The sequence below is a fragment of the Erinaceus europaeus genome, chromosome 16 (genome assembly GCF_950295315.1).
Source record: "Erinaceus europaeus chromosome 16, mEriEur2.1, whole genome shotgun sequence".
Taxonomy (NCBI): domain Eukaryota; kingdom Metazoa; phylum Chordata; class Mammalia; order Eulipotyphla; family Erinaceidae; genus Erinaceus; species Erinaceus europaeus.
Window position 1 is genome coordinate 57,317,547 of NC_080177.1, and position 22,772 is coordinate 57,340,318.

The 22,772-nt window shown below is 39.5% G+C and overlaps 1 protein-coding gene and 1 pseudogene across 1 annotated transcript; both read right to left on the reverse strand.

Moving 5' to 3' along the window:
- Positions 1-341: 341 nt before the first annotated feature.
- On the reverse strand, positions 342-3,743 carry LOC103112304 (olfactory receptor 11H6-like; annotated as a pseudogene).
- A 7,550-nt stretch (positions 3,744-11,293) lies between these two features.
- LOC103112303 (olfactory receptor 11H2-like) lies at positions 11,294-12,247 on the reverse strand. The gene has a single exon (XM_007521707.2). The coding sequence runs from the start codon at positions 12,242-12,244 to the stop codon at positions 11,294-11,296; it is 951 nt and encodes a 316-aa protein (XP_007521769.1). The 5' UTR covers positions 12,245-12,247.
- Positions 12,248-22,772: the final 10,525 nt, after the last annotated feature.

Genomic DNA, 22,772 nt, shown 5'->3' on the forward strand with positions numbered 1-22,772 from the left:
TCTTCTAGCCACATGCGCTTAACCCGCTGGGCTACCGCCCGACTCCCCAAGACAGTCAATTTTTTAGAATTGAAAGTGCTCTTTTAAAGTTTAGAAATACTTTCAACCGAGGCTTTTTGTTGTTGTTATGAGAGGAAATCCAATTACCACTGCACCAACTTTGTGGTTTAAATGAGATTTCCATGGTTAAAACCAATATTGTACAGGTTATTAATGTTATGAGTAGAGGTTTGTACGGTAAGAGTTGTCGAGTAGCAGTTTCTCAATAAAAATAATTTGTAAAACAAAATGCTACTCTAATTAACGTGAGCTGCATATTAGAGATGGAATCTGACTCTCATTTATATCTTATGAACACTTTGTTCAGCACTAAAGATTTTCCGCAGAGCAGTCTTCATTTCCTTGTTTCTGAGGCTATATATTAGAGGATTGCAGAACGGTGTTACCACAGAATAAAACAAAGTAATTAGTTTTTGCATTTTCATTGGGTGTGCTGATTCAGGACTAACATACATTATGTTAACAGGACCATAAAACAGTGTCACAACTGTCATATGAGAAGCACAAGTGGAGAAAGCCTTGTGTTTACTTGCTGTTGAAGGCATCTTTAGCACAGCTAGGATCACCAGAGCATAGGAACAAAAAACAAAGAGGAAGGTACCAGTGATGAAAATAACATTGAAAGTTGAGTAAAGGAACTGAGTGATGGTGTCTTCAGAGCAGGACAGCATCATCAAAGGGATAGTACCACACACAAGGTGGTCTATGATATTTGGGCCACAATATGGTAGTTTTGAAATGAGGATGACTGGGGATAAATAGACAATGAACCCAAATGACTATCCAGCAATGACAAGACTAGCATAGAGCTGTTTAGTCATGATGCATGGGTAATGCAGAGGTCGGCAGATAGCCAAGTACCTGTCAAAGCCATGGCACAAAGGAGGAAGCACTCATCATATCCAAAAGAGAAGAAGAAATAGAACTCTGCAAAACAGCTTAGGAAGGAGATGGACTTGCTTGTGGACAGGAAGTTGGCCGACATGTTTGGAATGGTTGTGCTGACAAAACATTTCCAGGAGAGAGAAATTTCCCAGGAGGATATACATGGGGGTGTGAAGGCGTCTGTCTAACAGCACAGCACAGGCAATGAGTGCATTGCCTGTCAGGGTCAGGGTGTATGTTGTTGAGAAGAGCCCAAAGTAGAGGAGCTGCATTTCTGGGCTGGAGGGAAAGCCCAGGAGAATAAAATGACTAATGATGTTGTCTCTGTTGGATGTATTCATTTGTCTGGAAAAGATGGAAATGACATTGGTTATTGCACATAATTGCACTTTTTTTCTTTTGCTACCAAAGTATGCAGTTTCTTTCTAAATACATCAAATTACATTACCTCATGTTCCAGACAGTCATAAACAAACTTTCATAATAAAAATGATTATGTCTTGAGACTTCCGGAGGCAGGGCTACGAGCAGCAGCAGATCTATTTCTCTCCTCTCTTCTCCCGGATCAACTAGGAATACCAAAGGAGACCACCTGGTCTCCTATTTGCTTCATTTATTGACTCACTGCAAACTATTGTGTACTTTTGCTTTCAGGTATATATTTTGCCCTAATTTATGTACATATGTATGTACGCTCTCTCTCATGGAACCTGGTTTATATCTGGTTTTGGGGCTCTGCTAGGAAGTGAATCACCCAAAATGGAATTAAGGAGTCCTATGAGAAAGGAAAGGTGTCAGGCTACGCCACAGAGGAGAGATAGAGGAGATCCGGGGCAAAGAGGGAACACAAATCTTTATTCACCGGCACCTCAGAGTTGGGTGAGAGCGCAGTGGTTTGGGCCACGTGGAGCTAGCAAAATGGCTGCCTCCCCACTATGCGAAGCAACCCTCTTCCAAGTATGCAGGTGAAGGGGCTAAGAGAGTGAGGGCCAGAAGAAGTAGGGCTTTTATGGGAGAAAGTCAGGACGTGATTGGCTAGGAAACAAGGCCCTTGGGGATAGGATCACAGCTCTTGCGGGAGGGGGAGGAGTAAACAAGGCACTCTGTGATAGGATAACAGCTCTCGTGGGAATGGGAAGGGGGAGGAGTAAACAAGGCACTCTGGGATTATATTATCAACTATGGAAGGGAATTGACAGTGCCCTGAGGGGACAGCATGGTGGATGTGACCTCATCTGCATAATTTCCCAGCAGAAAGGTCTCACCTGAGTAATGAGGCTGAAGTGTTGACATTCCACTTCTGATGTCTCTGGACACAGTTCAATCCCTTACAACACCATAAACCAGAGCTGAGAAGTATTTTGTTAAAAAAAAATGAAACTGGGAGTCTGGCAGGAGTGCAGCGGGTTAAGCACACGTGGAGCAAAGCACAAGGACCAGTGTAAGGATTCCGGTTAGAGCCCGCAACTCCCCACCTGCAGAGGAGTCGCTTCACAGGTGGTGAAGCAGGTCTGCAGATGTCTATCTTTCTCTCCCCCTCTCTGTCTTCCCCTCCTCTCTCCATTTCTCTCCATCCTATCTAACAATGATGACATCATCAACAACAACAATAATAACTACAACAGCAGTAAAAAAAAAGCAAGGGCAACAAAAGGGAAAATAAATAAATATATAAAAAAAATAAAACCAGACCACAACCTTATGCCATACACAAAACTTCACTGGAAATGGATTAAAGACTTGAATTTATAGTTTGAAGCTATAAAATGTTTAGAAATTAAACATTGGTGACAGGGTCCTGATTTGTGTTTTTTCTCCAATGGCAATGGACACAAAAGAAAGGGAACATGAGATTATAAAACTAAACATCTGTGCAGTGAAAGAAATTATCACAAAAATGAAAAGGCAACCTATTGATTGGGAGAAGAAATTTGCAAAGCAGATATTATTCAAGATTTTAATATTCATTATGTATAAAGGACATATGCAACTCTACAACAAAAACAAAAACAACTAAATAAAATCTGAGTTAAAGATCTAAAAAACACTTATCCATAAAAGACATACAGATAGTCAACCATATCTATGAACCTGGGAGAACCACAGCAATTTCCAATGGAGTGAATGGGGACATAGAACTCCTGGTGGTAGGAACAGTGTGGAATTGTACCACTGCTATCTCATAATTTCATAAATCAATATTAAAACACTAATAAAAATACAAAAAAGAAATAGGCAAAAAATAGAAAAGAAATATATATAGATGACCAAATACCATATATTAAGTAGTAACCAGAAGTATTTAGGGAAATAGTCATAATCACAACATTTATTTATCTTAAATATTAATATCAACTATTTACATACAAACCATGTATATTATAAATTTCTTTATATCTTCATGTATGAAAACAGTTGATCATTATAAAAATATGCATTCAAGTTATAAAATAACATTTAAGGGTTCCAGGCCGTGGTGCACCTGGTTAAGCATACATAACATCATGCAAGGACCCTGCTGGAGCCTCCACTCAACCTGCAGGAGGAACGCTTCATGAACAGTGAAGCAGGGCTACAGGTGTCTTTCTTCATCTCTCACTCTCTGTCTCCCCCCTTTAATTTCTTTCTGTTCTAGAGAATAAAATAGGAAAAAAAAAAAGGAAAAAATGGCCCCAGGGAATGATGAATTAGTAGTGCAGGCACTGAGTCCCAGTAATAATCATAGTGGCAAAAAACAAAAACAAGACAAACAAACAAGCAAACAAAAACTCATTTACCAGTAATTCATGAGCAACCATTGCTCAAATTTCCTGATTAAGAAGCTACACAGTTGGGGACTAGTTGTTGGCTCACCTGGTTAAGTACACACATTACAATGCACAAGAACCCAGGTTCAAGCCTCTGGTCCTCACGTGCAGGTGCAAAGCATGAGTGGTGAAGCAGGGCTGCAGATGTCTCTCTGTCTGTTTTCCTATCTCTATCCTCCACTCCCCTCTCAATTTCTCTCTGACTCTATCCAATAATAAATAAATAAATAATTTATTTATTAAGTTTTTAATAATAATAATAAATAAAAACTTAATTAATTTATTTATAAATAAATAATAAATAAATAAAAAGAGCAGTCTGGAGAACTCTCACAAGGCTAGACATGGACCTTCCATATGACCCAGTAATTCCTCTCCTGGGGATATACCCCAAGGATTCCATAATGCCCAACCAAAAAGATTTGTGTACATCTATGTTCATAGCAGCACAATTCATAATAACTAAAACCTAGAAGGAACCCAGGTGTCCAACAGCAGATGAGTGGCTGAGAAAGCTGTGGTACATATACACAATGGAATACTATGCAGCTATTAAGAATAATGAGCCCACCTTATCTGACCCATCTTGGACAGAGCTAGAAGGAATTATGTTAAGTCAGCTAAGCCAGAAAGATAAAGATTATTATGGGATGTCCCCACTCATCAACAGAAGTTGAGAAAGAAGAACAGAAAGGGAAACTAAAAGCAGGATCTGATTAAATCGAGAGCAGGGCACCAATGTAAAAACACTGTGGTGAAGGGGAGGGTGACCATTGGGCTTCCCGGCATGGCGGGGGCTGGGGGGACAGGGGTGGATGGTGGGGATGGGACACAGTCTTTTGGTGGTGGGAGTGGTGTGTATGTACAATCCTATTAAAGTGTAAACATATAAACCACTATTTAATTAATATGAGAGGCAAAAAATTGATCATATGTCTAGAACTTCTTAAAACACAGACTGAGTCTTTTTAATATACATAGGCTGTCTTTGATATGTTGTCTCTCCCAAAAGCCTAGACCAGGGAGAACAGATCCAACCAGTAGCACAGCTATATACAAGATGCTGGGTATTATACCCCAAACCCTAACAAAGGGACTTTCCAAAGTTAACCCTATCACCAAATAATGTGACGATAACAATAACTATCCCTTGTCTTCTTGAACCCTAAGACAATAGGAACCTCACATTTCCACTATAGAGCCTATATTTCCCCCAGTCTTGGAACCTTAGGGTGGGACCCACTTTTCTGCATGCTGCTCTCAATTCAAATCAAATAATATTGCATCCACGGATCGCCGCAACCTAATCAACTCAACGAGTGCCACCCAGCATGCTTCACTTCAGACTGTGACCAGAGACTTCAGGTGTGGAATGACAACCCTTCAGCTTCATCACTCGGGTGAGACCTTTCCTTTCAATAGTATTCTCTAATTCCATTCCAGGTGTTCCAGTCCCCAATAAAGTCCCCAAACCTAGTTGTAGTCCAGGTCCCCTGAGATAGAGCATATATTCACACGTGTCCATAAACTAGGGGAAAAATATATACCTGAAAGCAGAAGTACACAAGAGCATGCAGGGAATACTCCCCAACACTTCATCTGCACTATTCCAGTCTTTAGGTCCATGATTGTTCAACAATTTGTTTGGCTTTGTATGTTAATTCTCTTTTCAGCCACCAGGTTCCCTATGCCAGCAAGATGCTGACCAGACTTCCCTGGACAGATGACCCCATCGATGTGTACTGGAGCTCCACTTCCTCAGAGCTCCACCCTATTAGGGAAAGGGAGAAGCAGACTGGGAGTATGGATCGACCAGTCAATGCCTATGTTCAGCGGGGAAGCAATTACAGAAGCCAGACCTTCCACCCTCTGCAACCTACAATGACCCTGGATCCATACTCCCAGAGAGATAAGAGAATGGGAAGGCTATCAGGGGAGGGGATGAGATATAGAGATCGGGTTATGGGAATTGTGCTGAATTGTACCCCTCTTATTCTATGGTTTTGTTAATGTCTCCTTTCTCAAAACAAACAAACAAAAAGATTAAAAAAAGAAGTTACAGTTTTATATAAGAAGCTATTTTTCTCACTATATACATACATTTTACAAAATAAAATACATTATAATTTTGAATCTCGACTTTAAAATCTAGCAGTGTGTCTCCTTTACTTCATCTTCGATAGAGTTTGGAGGAGTCATGCTAAGTGAGCTAAGCCAAAAAGAGGAGGATGAATATGGGATGATCTCACTGATAGGTGAACTTAAAGAAAAAAAAAAAAAACAGAAAGGGAAAACATGAAGTAAAATTTGCACTGGATTTGGTATATTGCACCAAAGCAAAAGATTCTTGGAATAAAGGGTTGAGAAGGGTGGCATGGGGAGTAAGGGCTTTGAGGACCTGGTGTATGATTGTGAAAAAGGACCCAAGTTAGGGGTGAGATTGTTTTGCAGATACGTATCACAGATAGAGAAGAAATTGTATCCGTGAGTCAACAGTTGTACTGTAAACTATTAATCCCCCCAATAAATTGATAAAAAATGAAACAATGTGAGATGGATCTTCCATGTTATTAAATATTTAATCACATTTATTTTATAGTGGTAATCTATTTTTTTCTTTTATTCTTTTTTGTTGTTGTTGCCACCTGGGTTTCCTGAAGCTTTATTCCTGAATGATAATACCATTCTTGGCAGACTTCTACCTTATTATTATTATTTTTTTAGTTAGAGAGTAAGAAACAGAGAGAGAGAGAGAGAGAGGAGTACAACACTGCTTCACTGCTAGTGAAGACTTCCCTTTGCATGGTGTTCCCATGTGATGGCCAGAAGCTTGAACCCAGGTCTTTGCACATGGCAATGTGTGTGGTCTTCTAGATGAGTCATCTCTGTCCCCCTGTAAATATACAGATATATTTCCAACACATACATACATACATACATACGTACATACATACATACATTTATCAGATATTGCTAATAGAAACCTTGCTACAATAATTCATTGTATGTTTTTCTGATTTTTAGAAATAGAAAAAAATTACTGGGAAAAGAATAAGCATACTTTTAATACTTAGGAGTTCTTTTACCTATTTTTCTCCTCAATGAGGATTTTTAAAAATATTTAGACACTTATATAAATATTTTAATCTTTATTTAAATGAACGTATATCCAAGTTTTCTTGTATCATTCATTAAATTTCAAACTCAACCCAATCCATATCTAATAATATTGCATCTGCCAATCACAACCTAACCAACACAACGATTGCCACCTCAACATGCTTCACTTCAGACTGTGTCCAGAGACTTCACGTGTGGAATGACAACCCTTTAGCTTCATTACTCAGGTGAGACCTTTCCTTTCATAGTATACTCTAATTCCATCTCAGGTGGTTCACTTTCTAACAAAGTCCCAAAACCTAGATATACACCAGTTTCTGTGAGAGAGAGAGCATATGTTCACACGTATCCATAAACTACTGCAAAATATATATCTGAAAGCAGAAGTACACTAGAGTTTGCAGTGAGTACCCCCCTAACACTTCCTCTCCACTATTCCAAGCTTTGGGTCCATGATTGCTCAACAATTTGTTTGGCTTTGTATGTTAACTCTCTTTTCAATCACCAGGTTCCAGATGTCATCAGGATGCCAGCCAGGCTTCCCTGGACTGAAGACCCCACCAATGTGTTCTGGAGCTCTGCTTCCCCAGAGACCCACCTACTAGGGAAAGAGAGAGGCAGACTGGGAGTATGGACCGACCAGTCAACGCCCATGTTCAGCGGGGAAGCAATTACAGAAGCCAGACCTTCTACCTTCTGCAACCCACAATGACCCTGGGTCCATGCTCCCAGAGGGATAGAGAATGGGAAAGCTATCAGGGGAGAGGGTGGGATATGGAGATTGGGTGGTGGGAATTGTGTGGAGTTGTACCCCTCCTACTCTATGGTTTTGTTAATTAACCCTTTCTTAAATAAAAAAGAAAAAAAATTTCAAACTCAATAGTTTTCTAGCTTTGTGAAATTTAAGGCACTTGACTTCCTAGGTTTTCTTAAAGGACATATACTGTGGGTTTTCACTGATTATTACAAGTATTGGAAATAAAAATGATTTCTTTGGTTTGTTTTTGATATGGTGAATTGTATCAGCTGACTTTTGAGCCAAATGTGATTTTTGGTAGAAAAATCTACTTGATGTAGAACCTGAACTGGAGTTGGTGTATTGCACCAAAGTAAAAGACTCTGGGGTGGGTGGGTGGGGGGACAGTACAGGCCCTGGAAAAGGATGACAGAGGACATGGGGGGATTGTATTGTTATGTGGAAAACTGAGAAATGTTATGCATGTACAAACTACTTTATTTACTGTCAACTGTAAAATAGTCCCCCAATTCTTCTTCTTCTTCTAGCATTTGCCCTTCTTCCGTAGCCAGTCAACAGCGTCAGGTTGAGCCTGATGTAAAGTTTCGAGACCTCCTTTGAATCTGGAGAGGTGGCAGTCGTTGACTATGTGGGTCATAGTCTGTCTGGAGCCGCAGGGGCAGTTCGGGTCGTCTCTGGCTCCCCAGCGATGGAACATAGTGGCGCACCGGCCATGGCCTGTTCGATAGCGATTGAGGAGGGCCCAATCATAACGTGCTAGGTCAAAGCCGGGTTGACGCTTGCAGGGGTCTGTGATGAGGTGTTTGTTCTTTACCTCAGCTGACTGCCAACTCTGTTTCCAACAGTCTGGAACAGAGAAGTTCAGTGTAGGCGTAGGGGACCAGATTGGGTGAGGAGAGGTCAAGCGTTGGACAGGGTGGGCGAAGATATCCGCGTATATTGGCAGGTGCAGTCCAGGGTAGACATGGGAAATGAACTTAGATGATGCCGCATCCCGACGAATATCTGGCGGGGCGATGTTGCTAAGAACTGGCAGCCATGGAACTGGGGTGGAATGGATGGTTCCAGAAATTATCCTCATGGAGGAATATAATTTGGAATCAGCCAAGTGGACATGGGGGCTACGGAACCATACTGGGGCACAGTATTCTGCAGTGGAATAGCATAATGCCAGAGATGATGATCGTAGTGTGGCAGCGCTCGCGCCCCATGAGGAGCTGGCCAGTCTTGCAATGATGTGATTCCTCGCGCCCACCTTTGCTGCAGTTTTTATGAGATGTTCGTGAAATGACAGGGTGCGATCGAGAGTAACGCCAAGATAGACTGGCTGGGCTTCAGGCCAATAAAGAAATAAAAAAAGAGAAAAATCCACTTGATAATGATGTATTTTTTCATGGTTTATTTTTATGTACTCAGTGTATTTCTAGATTTGCTCTGGTATCATTTTATAAGAACAGAAGGAGAAGCACAAAGCAGAACTTGGAATGGGCTTGGTGTAGTGCACCTCAGTAATGGACTCTGGCTGGGAGTGGGGTGTTTAAGTCCTATTACACGATGGTGGAGGAGGACCTAGTGGGGTGTTAAAATACTTTGGAGAAAACTGAAAAAGCTTACAAATGTACCAACAACTGTATTTATTGTTTACTGTAAAACATTGGTCCACACCATATAAAAAAGTAAAAAAGGAATTTTATATCTATGTTCTTTAGGGACATATGTTCTCGTTATAATAATTATAATAGGAGGTGTTACCAGTGGATCTTGTGTACCTATTCTTTTAAAGATTTATTTAGAGAGAGGGAGAAGGGTGTGCTGGTGAATGAGCCTGGGGTTCAGGTTTGCAGAGGATGTGCTTTACCTTGTGCCACTTGTTTTTTTTAAGTTTTATTTATTTATTTACTTTCCCTTTTGTTGCCCTTGTTTTTTTATTGTTGTTGTAGTTATTATTGTTGTTGTTATTGATTTCATCGTTGTTAGGACAGAGAGAAATGGAGAGAGGAGGGGAAGATAGAGATGAACACAGACACCTCAGACCTGCTTCACTACCTGTGAAGCGACTCCCCTGCAGGTGGGGAGCTGCTGGCTGGATCTGGGATCCTTACACTGGTCCTTGCGCTTCATACCACTTGTGCTTAACCCGCTGCACTACCGCCCAGCTCCCCCCTATTGTGCAACTTTCCTAGCTGCTCTATATCTATTTTAAAGATGGTATTATTTTCATTTTCCATCAAATGTCTGAACCTACATAGTTGTTAGAAATAGTTAAGTTGTGGGCTGGGTGGTGGCACACCTAGTTGAGCACACATGTTACAATTCACAAGGACCCAGGTTCAAGTCGCCCCCACCTGCAGGGCGAAAGCTTCAGGAGTGGTGAAGCAGTGCTGCAGGTGTCTCTCTGTCTCTCTACCTCTCTATCCCCCTCTGCCCTCTTGATTTCTGACTGTCTTTATCCAATAAATAAAGATAATTAAAAAAATTTAAAAAAGAAACAGTTAAGTTGTATCTCTAGTTTTTATCTTCTGCTTCTATAACATTAGCAAACAATAGGGGAAGGGTTGAAAGGAAATAAAGCAAATGGTAGGCTATTCCTTAGGTTCAACAGATGATAGTAAATGTTACAATTAGCAGTATAGTATAGTATAGTATAGTATAGTATAGTATAGTATAGTATAGTATAGTAAAGTATAGTATAGTAAAGTATAGTATAGTAAAGTAAAGTAAAGTATAGTATAGTAAAGTAAAGTAAAGTAAAGTATAGTAAAGTAAAGTAAAGTAAAGTATAGTATAGTATAGTATAGTATAGTATAGTATAGTATAGTAAATAGGTGAAAGACAACCAGATGGCTTTTCTTGTAGGTGGAATATTGAAAGGCATAAACTTGCAAAAAAAAAAAAAATTACCCAAGCTGTCTTTAGGACTTTGTGAGAACTATGGTGTTTTAAAACAGTTACGGGGCATAGAAGTTTGGTGATGCATGCATGCAATATGAAACTATACCCCCTTAATCTTATAATATTGTAAACCATGATCAAATTACTAATAAAAGTTTAAAATGTAAAAGAAAATTATCACCACTTTAAACATTCCATTAAAATGAGTTTGGATTAATGTTGTAACTTTGAAGTTTCTTCAAATATTAAGCACATTTCTGGTAACTGAACTATTTGTTTCTCATATATGTAGTAGCTAAAACAACAACTTATATATATATTTGGAACTCAAGAGTTCTTTCCTTGAAGTTCAGAAAATATTCTCTAACCAAGGTTTATTTACCTGTTTTTCAAATGCTCTTTGTTTTTATTAATGAGAACCATAGGAAGAGAGAGAGAGAAAGAGAACCAGAGCATCACTCTGGTACATGTGCTGCTGGGTCTTGAACTTAGACATTCATTCTTGAGAATCCAGTGCTTTATCCATGGGTCACCTCCCAGACCACCCAAGGTTTATTTCTTATGAAAGGAAATACAATTCCCCTTGCACTACCTTTGTAGAGCAAGTGATTACTCTAAGATTATTCTGTAAATTAATATTGTTGTAAGTAATGTTTAAGATGGAAAAGTTGTTATTACAACAATTAAAAATTATACAGACTTCATCTGAAAATTTGTAACTTGAGATTTATAATTATATAAGTTGCATTTGAAGGTGGAATTTGACTCTCATTTATATTTTTTGAATACCTTGCTCAGTCCTGAAGATTTTCCTCAGAGCTGCCTTCATCTCCTTGTTTCTAAGGCTATATATTAGTGGATTGCAGAGAGGTGTTATCACAGAATAAAACAGAGTAATGATTTTTTGCATTTTCTCTGGGTGTCCTGACCCAGGACTAACATACATCATGATAATAGGACTATAAAACAGTGTCACAACTGCCAAATGAGAAGCACAAGTGGAGAAAGCTTTATGTTTACTTGCTGTGGAGGGCATCTTCAGCACAGCTCGGATCACCAGAGCATAGGAACAAAGGATAAAAATCAAGGTACCAATCATGAAAATAACGTTCAGAGTAGAATATAGAAACTGAGTGATGGTGTCTTCAGAGCAGGACAGCATCATCAAAGGGACAGGATCACACATAAAATGATTGATGATATTCGGGCCACAATACGGCAACCTTGAAATGAGGACAACTGGAGCTAGGTAGAGGGTAAATCCAAATAACCATCCCAAAATGACAAGACTAGTATAGAGCTGCTTAGTCATAATGTGTGGGTAATGCAGAGGATGGCAGATGGCCAAGTACCTGTCAAAGGCCATGGCACAAAGGAAGAAGCCCTCATCATATCCAAAAGAGAAGAAGAAGTAGAACTGTGCAAAACAACTTAGGAAGGAGATGGACTTGCTTGTGGATAGGAGGTTGGCCAACATGTTTGGAATGGTTGTGGTGACATAACACATTTCCAGGAGAGAGAAATTTCCCAGGAGGATGTACATGGGGATGTGAAGGCGCCTGTCCAACAGCACAGCACAGGCAATGAGTGCATTGCCTGTCAGGGTCAGGGTGTATGTTGTTGAGAAGAGCCCAAAGTAGAGGAGCTGCATTTCTGGACTGGAGGAAAATCCCAGGAGGATAAAGTGAGTCACAGTGGTAGTTTCTCTGTTGGATGTATTCATTTGCCTGGAAAACTTGGAGATGATCTTGATTATTGCACTTTAGTGGAGTATGTTGTTTCTTCCTGAAAACCCCAAATTTCTTTATTAGCTTCAGCTTTTTCAGAAAGTAGTATACAAGCATGCATAATAAATAGGACTATGGCTTGCATGACTGAGGCATTGAACACATGTTATTTGACTTTTAGAATAGAAGAGTTGGAACATAGGACTAGGAGACAAGCTTTTAACTTTCTAAGAATACTAGACTAGTTACTAGAAATATAAACTTTTTAATTCTGATAAACTTTTAAATTCTGATAAAGTTACTAGAAATATAAGCTTTTTAATTCTGATAAAAACTAGATTCTCCTCTGCTATCATGTTCCAGGACCTGAACCCTGCCCCCCCCAAAAAAAAAAAACAACAACAAAAAAACCCAGAGCCTTTACTTTGGTGCAATATACCAACTCCCATCCAAGTTCTGCTTAATGTTTTCCCTTCTGGTCTTGTTTTTCAAATTCTGCCTATGAGTAAAATCATCCCATATTCATCCTTTTGTTTCTGACTTATCTCACTTAACATGATATCTTCAAGCTCCATTCAAGATGGGGTAAAGAAGGTGAATTCACCATTTTTAATAGCTGGGTAGTATTCTATTGTGTATATAGAACACAACTTGCTCAGCCACTCATCTGTTGTTGGACTATTGGGTTGCTTCTAGGATTTGGCTATTACAAATTGTGCTTCTAGGTATACACAGATTTTTTTGGATGGGTATGTTTGGTTCCTTAGGTTATATCCCTTAGGATATATTAATAAGAAGTGTATCTTTTTTTTTTTTTTGAATCTGTGAGAAAAGAAAGGGTGGAAGGGAAAAAGATGGAGATTGGAATAGTAGATTTGTGTAAACAAGATGCCAAGTCATAATCCTGGAAGCAATAGAAATAATAATAAAGGGGGTCGGGTGTTAGTGCACTGGGTTAAATGCACATGGCTCGAAGCTAAAGGACCCCTGTCGGAGCCCCCAGTTCCCCACCTGCAGAGGGGTCACTTCACAGGCGGTGAAGCAGGTCTGTAGGTTCCTATCTTTGTCTCCCCTCTCTGTTTTCCCTTTCTCTCTCAATTTCTCTGTGTCCTATCCAACAACAACAGCTATAACAACAATAACACGGGTGACAAACAAGGGCAACAAAGTGGGAAAAATAGTCTCCAGGAGCAGTGGATTCATAGTGCAGGCACCAAGCCCCAGCAATAACTCTGGAGACAAAAGAAAAAAAAAGAATAAAGAAATAATAAAAAAGATAAAAACAATAAATATTAATATTGATGATGGTGATGATGATAATATAGCATCTCTTGTCTGACCTAGGTATCCAAATATAATGTTCTATACAAACCATGCCAAGAACTTTAATGCTGTGAACAAATATTCTGATAAACTTTCTTTGTGAATATATGAACTAGTTTCACCCATTATGGCACTTTACCTTAGAGAGAGTAGTTGCTTTGAGTAACATTTACCGATTTCAGTGCTTCTATACTTGGTACCTGTACTCAAGCTGACTGTAAGAAATGTGGAGTGGGGGGAGGGTTCAGGTCCTGGAACATGGTGGCAGAGGAGGACCTAGTGGGGGTTGAACTGTTATGTGGAAACGTTATGCATATACAGACTATTGTATTTCACTGTTGACTGTGACCATTAATCCTCCAATAAAGAGATTTAAAAAAAGGAATGTGGGGTATGTCATATATGTTTTTGAGAATTTCTGTTTCTCTACAATTATTTTCCACATATATTTTTTCTCCCTTGTAGACAAACGTTTTGTGTCCTTTTTTTAATTTTAAATTTTGGATTTTTATAATCACCTTTATTCTTAAAAAATTGTGACAAATAGTAGATTACAAGATTGCAAGATTTCAAAGTATAGATTTTTAAAAATATTTATTTATTTTCCCTTTTGTTGCCCTTGTTGTTTTTTATTGTTGTTGTAATTATTATTTGTTGTTATTGATGTCACTGTTGTTGGATAGGACAGAGAGAAATGGAGAGAGGAGGGGAAGACAGAGAGGGGGAGAGAAAGATAGACACATGCAGACCTGCTTCCTCTCCTGCAGAGAGAGCCGGGGGTGGGGGGTGGTGGGGGTAGGGGAGGGGGTCTTGAACCGGGATCCTTATGCCAGTCCTTCCGCTTTGCGCCATGTGTGCTTAACCTGCAGTGCTACTGCCAGACTCCCCTGTGTTAACTTCCAATTGGTTCATAGACCCTAACTAGTTCATTCATTTTTCTTTAAATCTGTGGTTTTTAGTTTAGCACAGTTATAATCACAGAGTTGCCTTCTACTCACTAAACATTAGGGACATTTTAGTATTATTTCTTTTAAGATTAAGACTTAAGAGTTATTTAATTTTATTAGTGATTTACAAAATTACATGTCAACTTACATGTCAAATTACAAAGTATAGTTCTACACCATACCCAACCTTTGGTGTCTTTTAATGTCTCACTAAGCTCTGTCTGGTTCTTTCCTACATCATCAAGTCGAAAACAAATAATTTTCTCTTCTCGTGCTACTTTTATCCCAAGTAGTTACTGTTAACTCAAAACTCAATTTTACTTTTTCCTTAGGAATTATCCCATCCCCTTCATTGGAATTTTCCCTATTCTCTCTCTCTCTCTCTCTTTAAAAAGATTTTATTTATTCATGAAGATAGAAGAAGAGAGAGAGAAAGACCCAGACATCACTCTGGTATATGTGCTGCTGGGGATTGAACTCAGGACCTCATGCTTGAGAATCCAACACTGTATCCACTGTGCCACCTCCTGGACCATAAGTTTTCCTATTGTTTATCCCTTTAGGTGTATGGACCAAAGATCACTTAGGGGCACAGAAGGTCAGAAATCTGGTTTCTGTAATTGCTTCTCCGCTGGCCAAGGGCATTGACAGGCCGATCCATACCCCCAGCCTGTCTCTACCTTTCTCTAGTGGGGTAGGGTTCTGGAGAGGTGGAGTTCCAGGACACATTGGTGAGGTTGCCCAGGAAAGGCAGGCCGGCACCATGTAGTAAAACAAACAAACAAACAAACAAACAAACACCATCTTATTACTACAACAATAAAACAACAAGGGCAAAAAAAGGGGGGAAATAAATAAATAAATATTTAAAACAAACAAGCAAAAACCATCTTATTAAAGTAATTAAGTTGAAAAAGTACTATACAGACTTGGGAAGATAAATCTGGAAAGAAAATTTTGTCATACTTTCTCTGTTCTCTAAGCATCTAAACATATCAAACTGAATCCTTCAGCATTTTATCAATTAATATCATTCTTTACTTAAAATCATAATTCTCTTTGTCCATGTGTCTTATTTGTTGTTTAGAGGGATTTATACATAAGTAAAAAAAATCTTCAGAACTCAAGGAAATAAGTTTCTTTTTTAAAGTTTTTTTTTTTTGGCAGAATTTTATTTTAATGAAATATCTTAATGTTCTCAAAGGTAAGAGGAAAATGCTTGTTTTGAAAAAAAATTTTTTTCTAAAAGAGGAGTACATATCTTTTATGTTATACAGTTTCCACTTACTTTTTGCATGAATGGTGAGAAGGTCAGAGACAGAGGTAAGCTATTTTTCCAGAAAGCAAAAGACATGTAACACACTTCCAAAAAACTGGATGATCCAGTTTGTGATCTCTCATGAACTGCAAACAGTGAATTCCATAAGACTTTTTTTCCCCCCACATTCAAAGCATATATGTATGGTAAAAAAATTCAGATGAAAGCATTATATACATATCTATTTCCTTATATCACAACCTTTTGGACCTTGGGGACGTCCCTCTCTCTTGATGATTCTAAACTATCCTTTTTTTTTTTTTTTCCCAAAAGAGGAGAAAGGTTTTTGAACTTGTATTTATAATCAGATTTCAAGTTTTTGTATTTCCCAAATAATAATGAAGATATAGAAGTGAATTCTGTCACTTCTTTCTTCTCTAGTATCCAGGCATTATGTAGTGGGAATTGTACAGAATTATACCCCTACTATCCCACAATCTTGTCGATCATTATTTAAAAAGCTAATAAAAAAGTTTCAGGGGTGGGGGAGAAGCTCAGTAATAATAGAAGTTGTTATAACATCTTGAATGGGAAGTTCTACCATGGAGTTTTCTACAACTATTTTGAAGAAGAAATAATTTTTTGACTAACCAAATATCTGTGGTGCTGTAATTTTGGTAGAGATATTTGAATTGTATTTTATAAAGTGCTAAAAGAATTGGATGGGCTACCAGAATAGCTTATTTGGATAGTGCACTGCTTTTTAGGACCATAAAAAAGAAACTGCACAAGTGATTCACTGAGATCCAAGATAAAAGATGCTGCCAGTTTCTTTTTGAAAGAAAAAAACCCCCAATATTGCAGATATAAATTTATTTATTTTATTTTTTAATTGATTATATTGAAGAATTATGTTTTACAAGATTATTATCTCAGAGGTATGATTTTACATCTTTCTAAAACATGAGCTGGCCAATATAATGGACCTATTTATCCTCTCCAGTGCAAAGTACTGGGCCCCTCTGTTCTCTCCATTGTCCCCTTCATCCACTATAGTCACCCCAGATGAAGATATAGGTCAAAGATGTGTATGTGTTTCACTGTACCTGTTCACTTGCTTTGTTTCCTAAATCTCACTTGAGTGAGATTATCCATAATTTTTCATTACCCGACTTGTTTCAATTAGCATATTTCTCTCCAGTTCTGTCATGTTGTAGCAAAAGACAAGATTTTATCTTTTCTTAAAACTGAGTAGTATTCCAGTGTGTGTATACATACTACACTTTATCCACTCATCTGTCAGTGGGCACTTGTGTTGTTTCCAAATCTTGGCCATTGTACATATCACATGATGAGTACAGGTGTGTATGGATATTCCAATTGGTGATTTGGTGCAACCATTTTCTCCATCCCTTTGACTTGCAGAAAATGTATCTTATCTATAGGTTTAACAATATCTAAAACCACTCATTTCAAGTGTTTATTTTGAAGAAAGGACTTGAACTCAGTAGGGTTTCATCTTCAAGCTGGTGTCTCAGTTGCAACTCTAATAAACTTTCGTAGTATTTTATCAGATCAACAGCTCCCAGTTGTGCATAATGTGATAGAATTAATAGGTTCACTAGTTGTATGTACTTTCACGCACTTTTTAATGCTATAAAAGGTTATTCTTAGGGCCAGGCGGTAGCATAGCGGGTTAAGCTCACCTGGCGCAAAAAGCAAGGACCAGTTTAAGGATCCTGGTTTGAGCCTGGGTTCCCCAAAATAAGGGGTGTCGCTTCACAGGCGGTGAAGCAGGTCTGCATGTGTCATCTTTTTCTCCCCCTCTCTGTCTCCCCTCTTCTCTTGATTTCTCTCTGTCCTATCCAATAATAATATCAGCAATGGCAATAACAACAAGGGCAATAAAATGCGAAAAATAGCATCCAGGAGCAGTGGATTCATAGCGCAGGCACTGAGCCCCAGCAATAATTTTTTAGTTGATGGGAAAGTAGAAATTAGACACTTAGGCAAGGAATATCAGTTACATTAGAAAGTATAGCACATACGGTCCACACCCGAGGTTCTGGATTCAATCCTCAGTATAACATGGGAGCAACAAAGACAGTACTCAGAACAAAAACAAGTAAAACTCTATGGATGGTGGAGCAGTGCACTGGCCTCTCTCAAGAAAAAAAGAAGGGAGTCGGTCTCTAGTGCAGCAGGTTAAGCGCAGGTGGCGCAAAGCACAAGGACCGGCATAAGGATCCCGGTTTGAACCCCGGCTCCCCACCTGCAGGGGAGTCACTTTACAGGCGGTGAAGCAGGTCTGCAGGTGTCTATCTTTCTCTCCTCCTCTCTGTCTTCCCCTCCTCTCTCCATTTCTCTCTGTCCTATGCAACAACGACAACAACAATAATAACTACAACAATAAAACAACAAGGGCAACAAAAAGGAATAAATAAATAAAATAAATATTAAAAAAAAGAAAAGAAAAAAAGAACAACTCTACATATATGGATATTGCATATAAGATAAAAGTTGGACCAGAAAGGCAGTTAATCTGTATTACATATACACAGGACCCCAGTTAATCCTAGCAGTGAATATTTACTTTATGGGAGAGTTATATTGGAAGATGACTTATTGGCCTGGGTTTGGTAGAACTTTTCTATTCTCCACGAGAAAGCTTTCCTCCACATGATAGAACCTGTTGTCTCACGTAGGGGACTCACTGTTGGTACAATGCTCTATCATCCTTCTCCTGGGTGGCTTTTCTTGCTATGGGGCTTTTCCTCATCTGGGTTTCAGGCCATTTTTTTTTGTCTTCCTCAGTGGCTACACCACTATATATTCCTTTTTAAATTTAATTTTATATTTTTATATTACAGAATTACATGTTGACAGGGGTTTGAATTCATACCATTCCCACCACCAGAGTTCTGAATCTTCACTCTCCCCACTGCAATCCACCACAGTTCTCCTAAAGTTGTAGACAACCATCTTCTCTACAACTGTCCACATTTATACATAGTTGCCCCTTCTTTTTATGATTCAATCCTCTCTTTCCCTCTAAGCCACTTATGACATCATAGCTACCTCCATATGTCCCTCTCCTTTTCCTTCTCTCTCTGGGTGCTGATGGAGCTGGAGTGCAGAGTCCTCTTATCTTCATCCATCACTTCTCTCCTGCTGGAGTATGGATCAAGATTGTTTATGGGAAGCAGAAGGTAGGAGTTCTGGCTCCTATAGCTGCTTCTCTGTTGAGCATGGGTGTTGACAGGTCAATCCATACCCCCAGCCTGTTTCTATCTTTCCCTAGTGGACCAGAGCTCTGGAGATGCGAGGGTCCAGGACACATTGGTGAGGTCATTTGCCCAGAGAATTTGGGGTAGAGTCATGGTAGCATCTGTGACTTGGTGTCTGGAAGGTGGCATGACCCAAGTTGAGACAAGATGGTTAATGAACAGGAACCAGAAATTAGGGTCAGAGCAGATTAGATTAAGGATTTTATGATAGAAGAAAGATAGGAGAAACATTTTAGGCATGTTCCTGGGGGCATACAACTGCTGTAGCTTTGCTTGAGTTTGGTAGCCTGAGATTAGGTGAGAATATTGTCTGAAAGAATGGTGTCAGAGTAGAGAAAATTTCAGGCCATTTTTTATTGTAGATTTATCCAAATTCCTCTGTGTCCTGGCTTGTGTCCCAGAGGAGGAAAACTCAATTCCTCCTTATTTGGTGTTTTCCCCTCCGCCATCCATGTCCTAATTTACTAATTTATTTTTTGACCACCTATAGGTATTTTGCCTGTATTGGCAGAAAATCTTATATGTGGAATTTAAGAACAAAGTATAACAGAGGGAAAACAATGTGCAATGAACTGGGTGTGGCTTATTGCATCAGTGCAAAGGACTCTGGAGGAGGAGAGAAAAGGACAGGATGAAGGGACATTGGGATCCTGTTGTGTCTCCTAGATACCAGTCAAGGAGAGAGGAGAGGATGCGCATTGTCTCTGTGTTAGTCTATACTATTCCTAGTTGTGACCACAGAATGTGAGCTCAGACCTACAGGGATGTAGAGCTTACACAGGCTCCTGTGTTGAGTATGGGCCCTAGATCAGATCAATGGGGTTTACGATTGACAGTATTTGTATACTTTTCTTATATTTGGGAGCTTCTCTCTGTTCTGATCCAGCTTTCTGGTTCTATTCTCAGTTCTGACATCATCTTTCCAAAAAACACTCTTTTTTAAAAAAAATATTTATTTATTCCCTTTTGTTGCCCTTGTTTTTTTTTATTGTTGTAGTTATTATTGATGTCGTTGTTGTTGGATAGGACAGAGAGAAATGGAGAGAGGAGGGGAAGGCAGAGGGGAGAGAAAGACACCTGTAGACCTGCTTCACTGCTTGTGAAGCGACTCCCCTGCAGGTGGGGAGCTGGGGGCTCAGACCGGGATCCTTAAACGAGTCCTTGTGCTTCACACCATGTACACTTAACCCGATGCACTACCGCCCCACTCCCCCCAAGCAACACTCTTAGTCCACCTGCATGGTAGCTGTTGGGCTCAGGCAAAAATTAATAAAGTTATGGGCACCTTGGAATATACCTAAAATAGACTTCCTAGCTTTTTCCATAATGGAGACCACAAATTTCATCTACTATATTCTTACCTTTAGGATCCTGATTATAAAACAATTTCTTCTGCTTTATATCTTATTGCTTTCCAGCCATCAAGTTGCAGATGCTATCAACTAGCCAATGTGAATTCCCTGGACAAACAACCTTACCAGTGTGTCCTGGAATCCTGTCTCTCCTGAGCCCTGTTCCACCTGGGAAAGATATAAACAGGCCTAGACTCAGGGAAAAAAAAAAAAAACTAGTGTAGCCACAGGCCCTTTGGAATATAACTAAAATATGCCTACTAGCTGTCTAAAAAATGGAGTACCCCCCAACTCTTCATCTGTACTATTCCAGCCTTTAAAAGGAAACACTGACAAAACCAAAGGATAAGAGGGGTACAACTACTCACAATTACCACCACCAGAATTCTGTATCCCATCCCCTCCCCTGATAGCTTTCTTATTCTTTATCCCTCTGGGAGTATAGACCCAAGGTCATTGTGGGATGCAGAAGGTGGGAGGTCTGCCTTCTGTAATTGTTTCCCTGCTGAACATAGGTGCTGACAGGTGGATCCATTCTCCCAGCCTGTCTTTCTCTTTCTCTAGTAGTGTGGGCCTCTGGGGAAGCGGAGCCCCAGCACACATTGGTGGGGTTGTCTGTCCAAGGAAGTCTGGTCAGCATCCTGCTAGCATCTGGAACCTGGTGGCTGAAAAGAGAGTTAACATACAAAGTTGAAAAACTGTTGATCAATCATGAACATCGATTTGATCTGGGACCCATTTTCATCACAGGATCCTTTGTTACCTCTGCGTCCCTGTAGGTCTGAGCTCATATTCTGTGGTCATGGCTAGGAACCTTCTAGGACCCATATAATTTCAGGACTCATCTTGCTCGAGTGGTAGGGTATGCTGCCCAACCTTTCTTTGGTTGGGGCTGGTCCTACCATTGTTGATCCACATTGAAGTCAAAGTCCTATAGGGGCCAACAAAGGTGTATATTATGTCGTTCCTGATGGAGATGACCAGTGGCAGTGGAGAGAGGGATCTGTTAGAAGTCTTGGCCAGGTTTTGGCTATTACAAATTGTGCTGCCAAGAACATATGTGTACACAGATCTTTTTGGATGGGTGTGTTGGCTTCTTTAGGATATATCCCCAGGAGAGGAATTGCAGGATCATAGGGTAGGTCCATTTCTAGCCTTCTGAGAGTTCTCCAGACTGTTCTCCACAGAGGTTAGACCAATTTGCATTCCCACCAGCAGTGTAGGAGGATTCCTTTGACCCCACACCCTCTCCAGCATTTGCTGCTGTTACCTTTTCTGATGTATGGCATTCTCACAGGAGTGAAGTGGTATCTTGTTGTTGTCTTGATTTGCATTTCTCTGACAATCAAAGACTTGGAGCATTTTTTTCATGTGTTTCTCGGCCTTTTGGAACTCTTCTGTGGTGACTATTCTGTCCATGGACTCTACCCATATTTGGATGGGGTCATTTGTTTCCTTGTTGTTGAGTTTGGCAAGCTCTTTATATATTCTGGTCATTAGTCTCTTGTCTGATGTATGGCATATAAAGATCTTCTCCCATTCTGTGTGACTAAGGGGTCTCATGGTCTGGGTATTGGTTTCTTTTGCTGTGCAGAAACTTTTTGATTTGATGTAGTCCCATAGGTTTATGCTTGCCTTAGTCTTCTTTGTAATTGGATTGGTTACACTGAAGATGTCTTTAAAATTTATGTGGAAAAGAGTTCTGCCAATATTTTCCTCTAAGTATCTGACAGTTTGTGATCTAATATCCAAGTTCTTGATCCACTTGGAATTTACTTTTGTATTTGGTGAAATATAGTGGTTCACTTTCATTCTTCTGCATGTTTGAACCCATTTTTTCCAACACCATTTGTTGAAGAGACTCTGCTTTCCCCATTTAATAGTCTGGGCACTTTTGTCAAAGATTAGATGCCCATAGGTGTGGGGGCTTACTTCTGGACTCTCAATTCTGTTCCACTTGGCAGTGTGTCTATTGATTTTCCAATACCAAGCAGTTTTGATGACAATGAATCTATAAGACAATTTGAGATGTAGGAATGTGATGGCTCCAGTTCTGTTCTTTCTTTTCAAGATTGTTTTGGCAATTATAGGTCTTTTCTGTTTCCAGACAAAATCTGTAGCATTTGTCCTATTCTCCTAAAAAATGTGGTTGGGATCTTGATGGGGATAGCATTAAATTTGTAAATGGCTCTGGGTAGCATATTCATTTTGATGATTTTAATTATTCCAACCCATGAACGTGGAATATCTTTCTACTTCTTTGTGTCTTTTTCAATTTCCTTGAGTAGTGACTCATAATTTTCAGTACACAAGTCTTTCACTTCTTTAGTTAGGTTTATTCCTAGATATTTGATTTT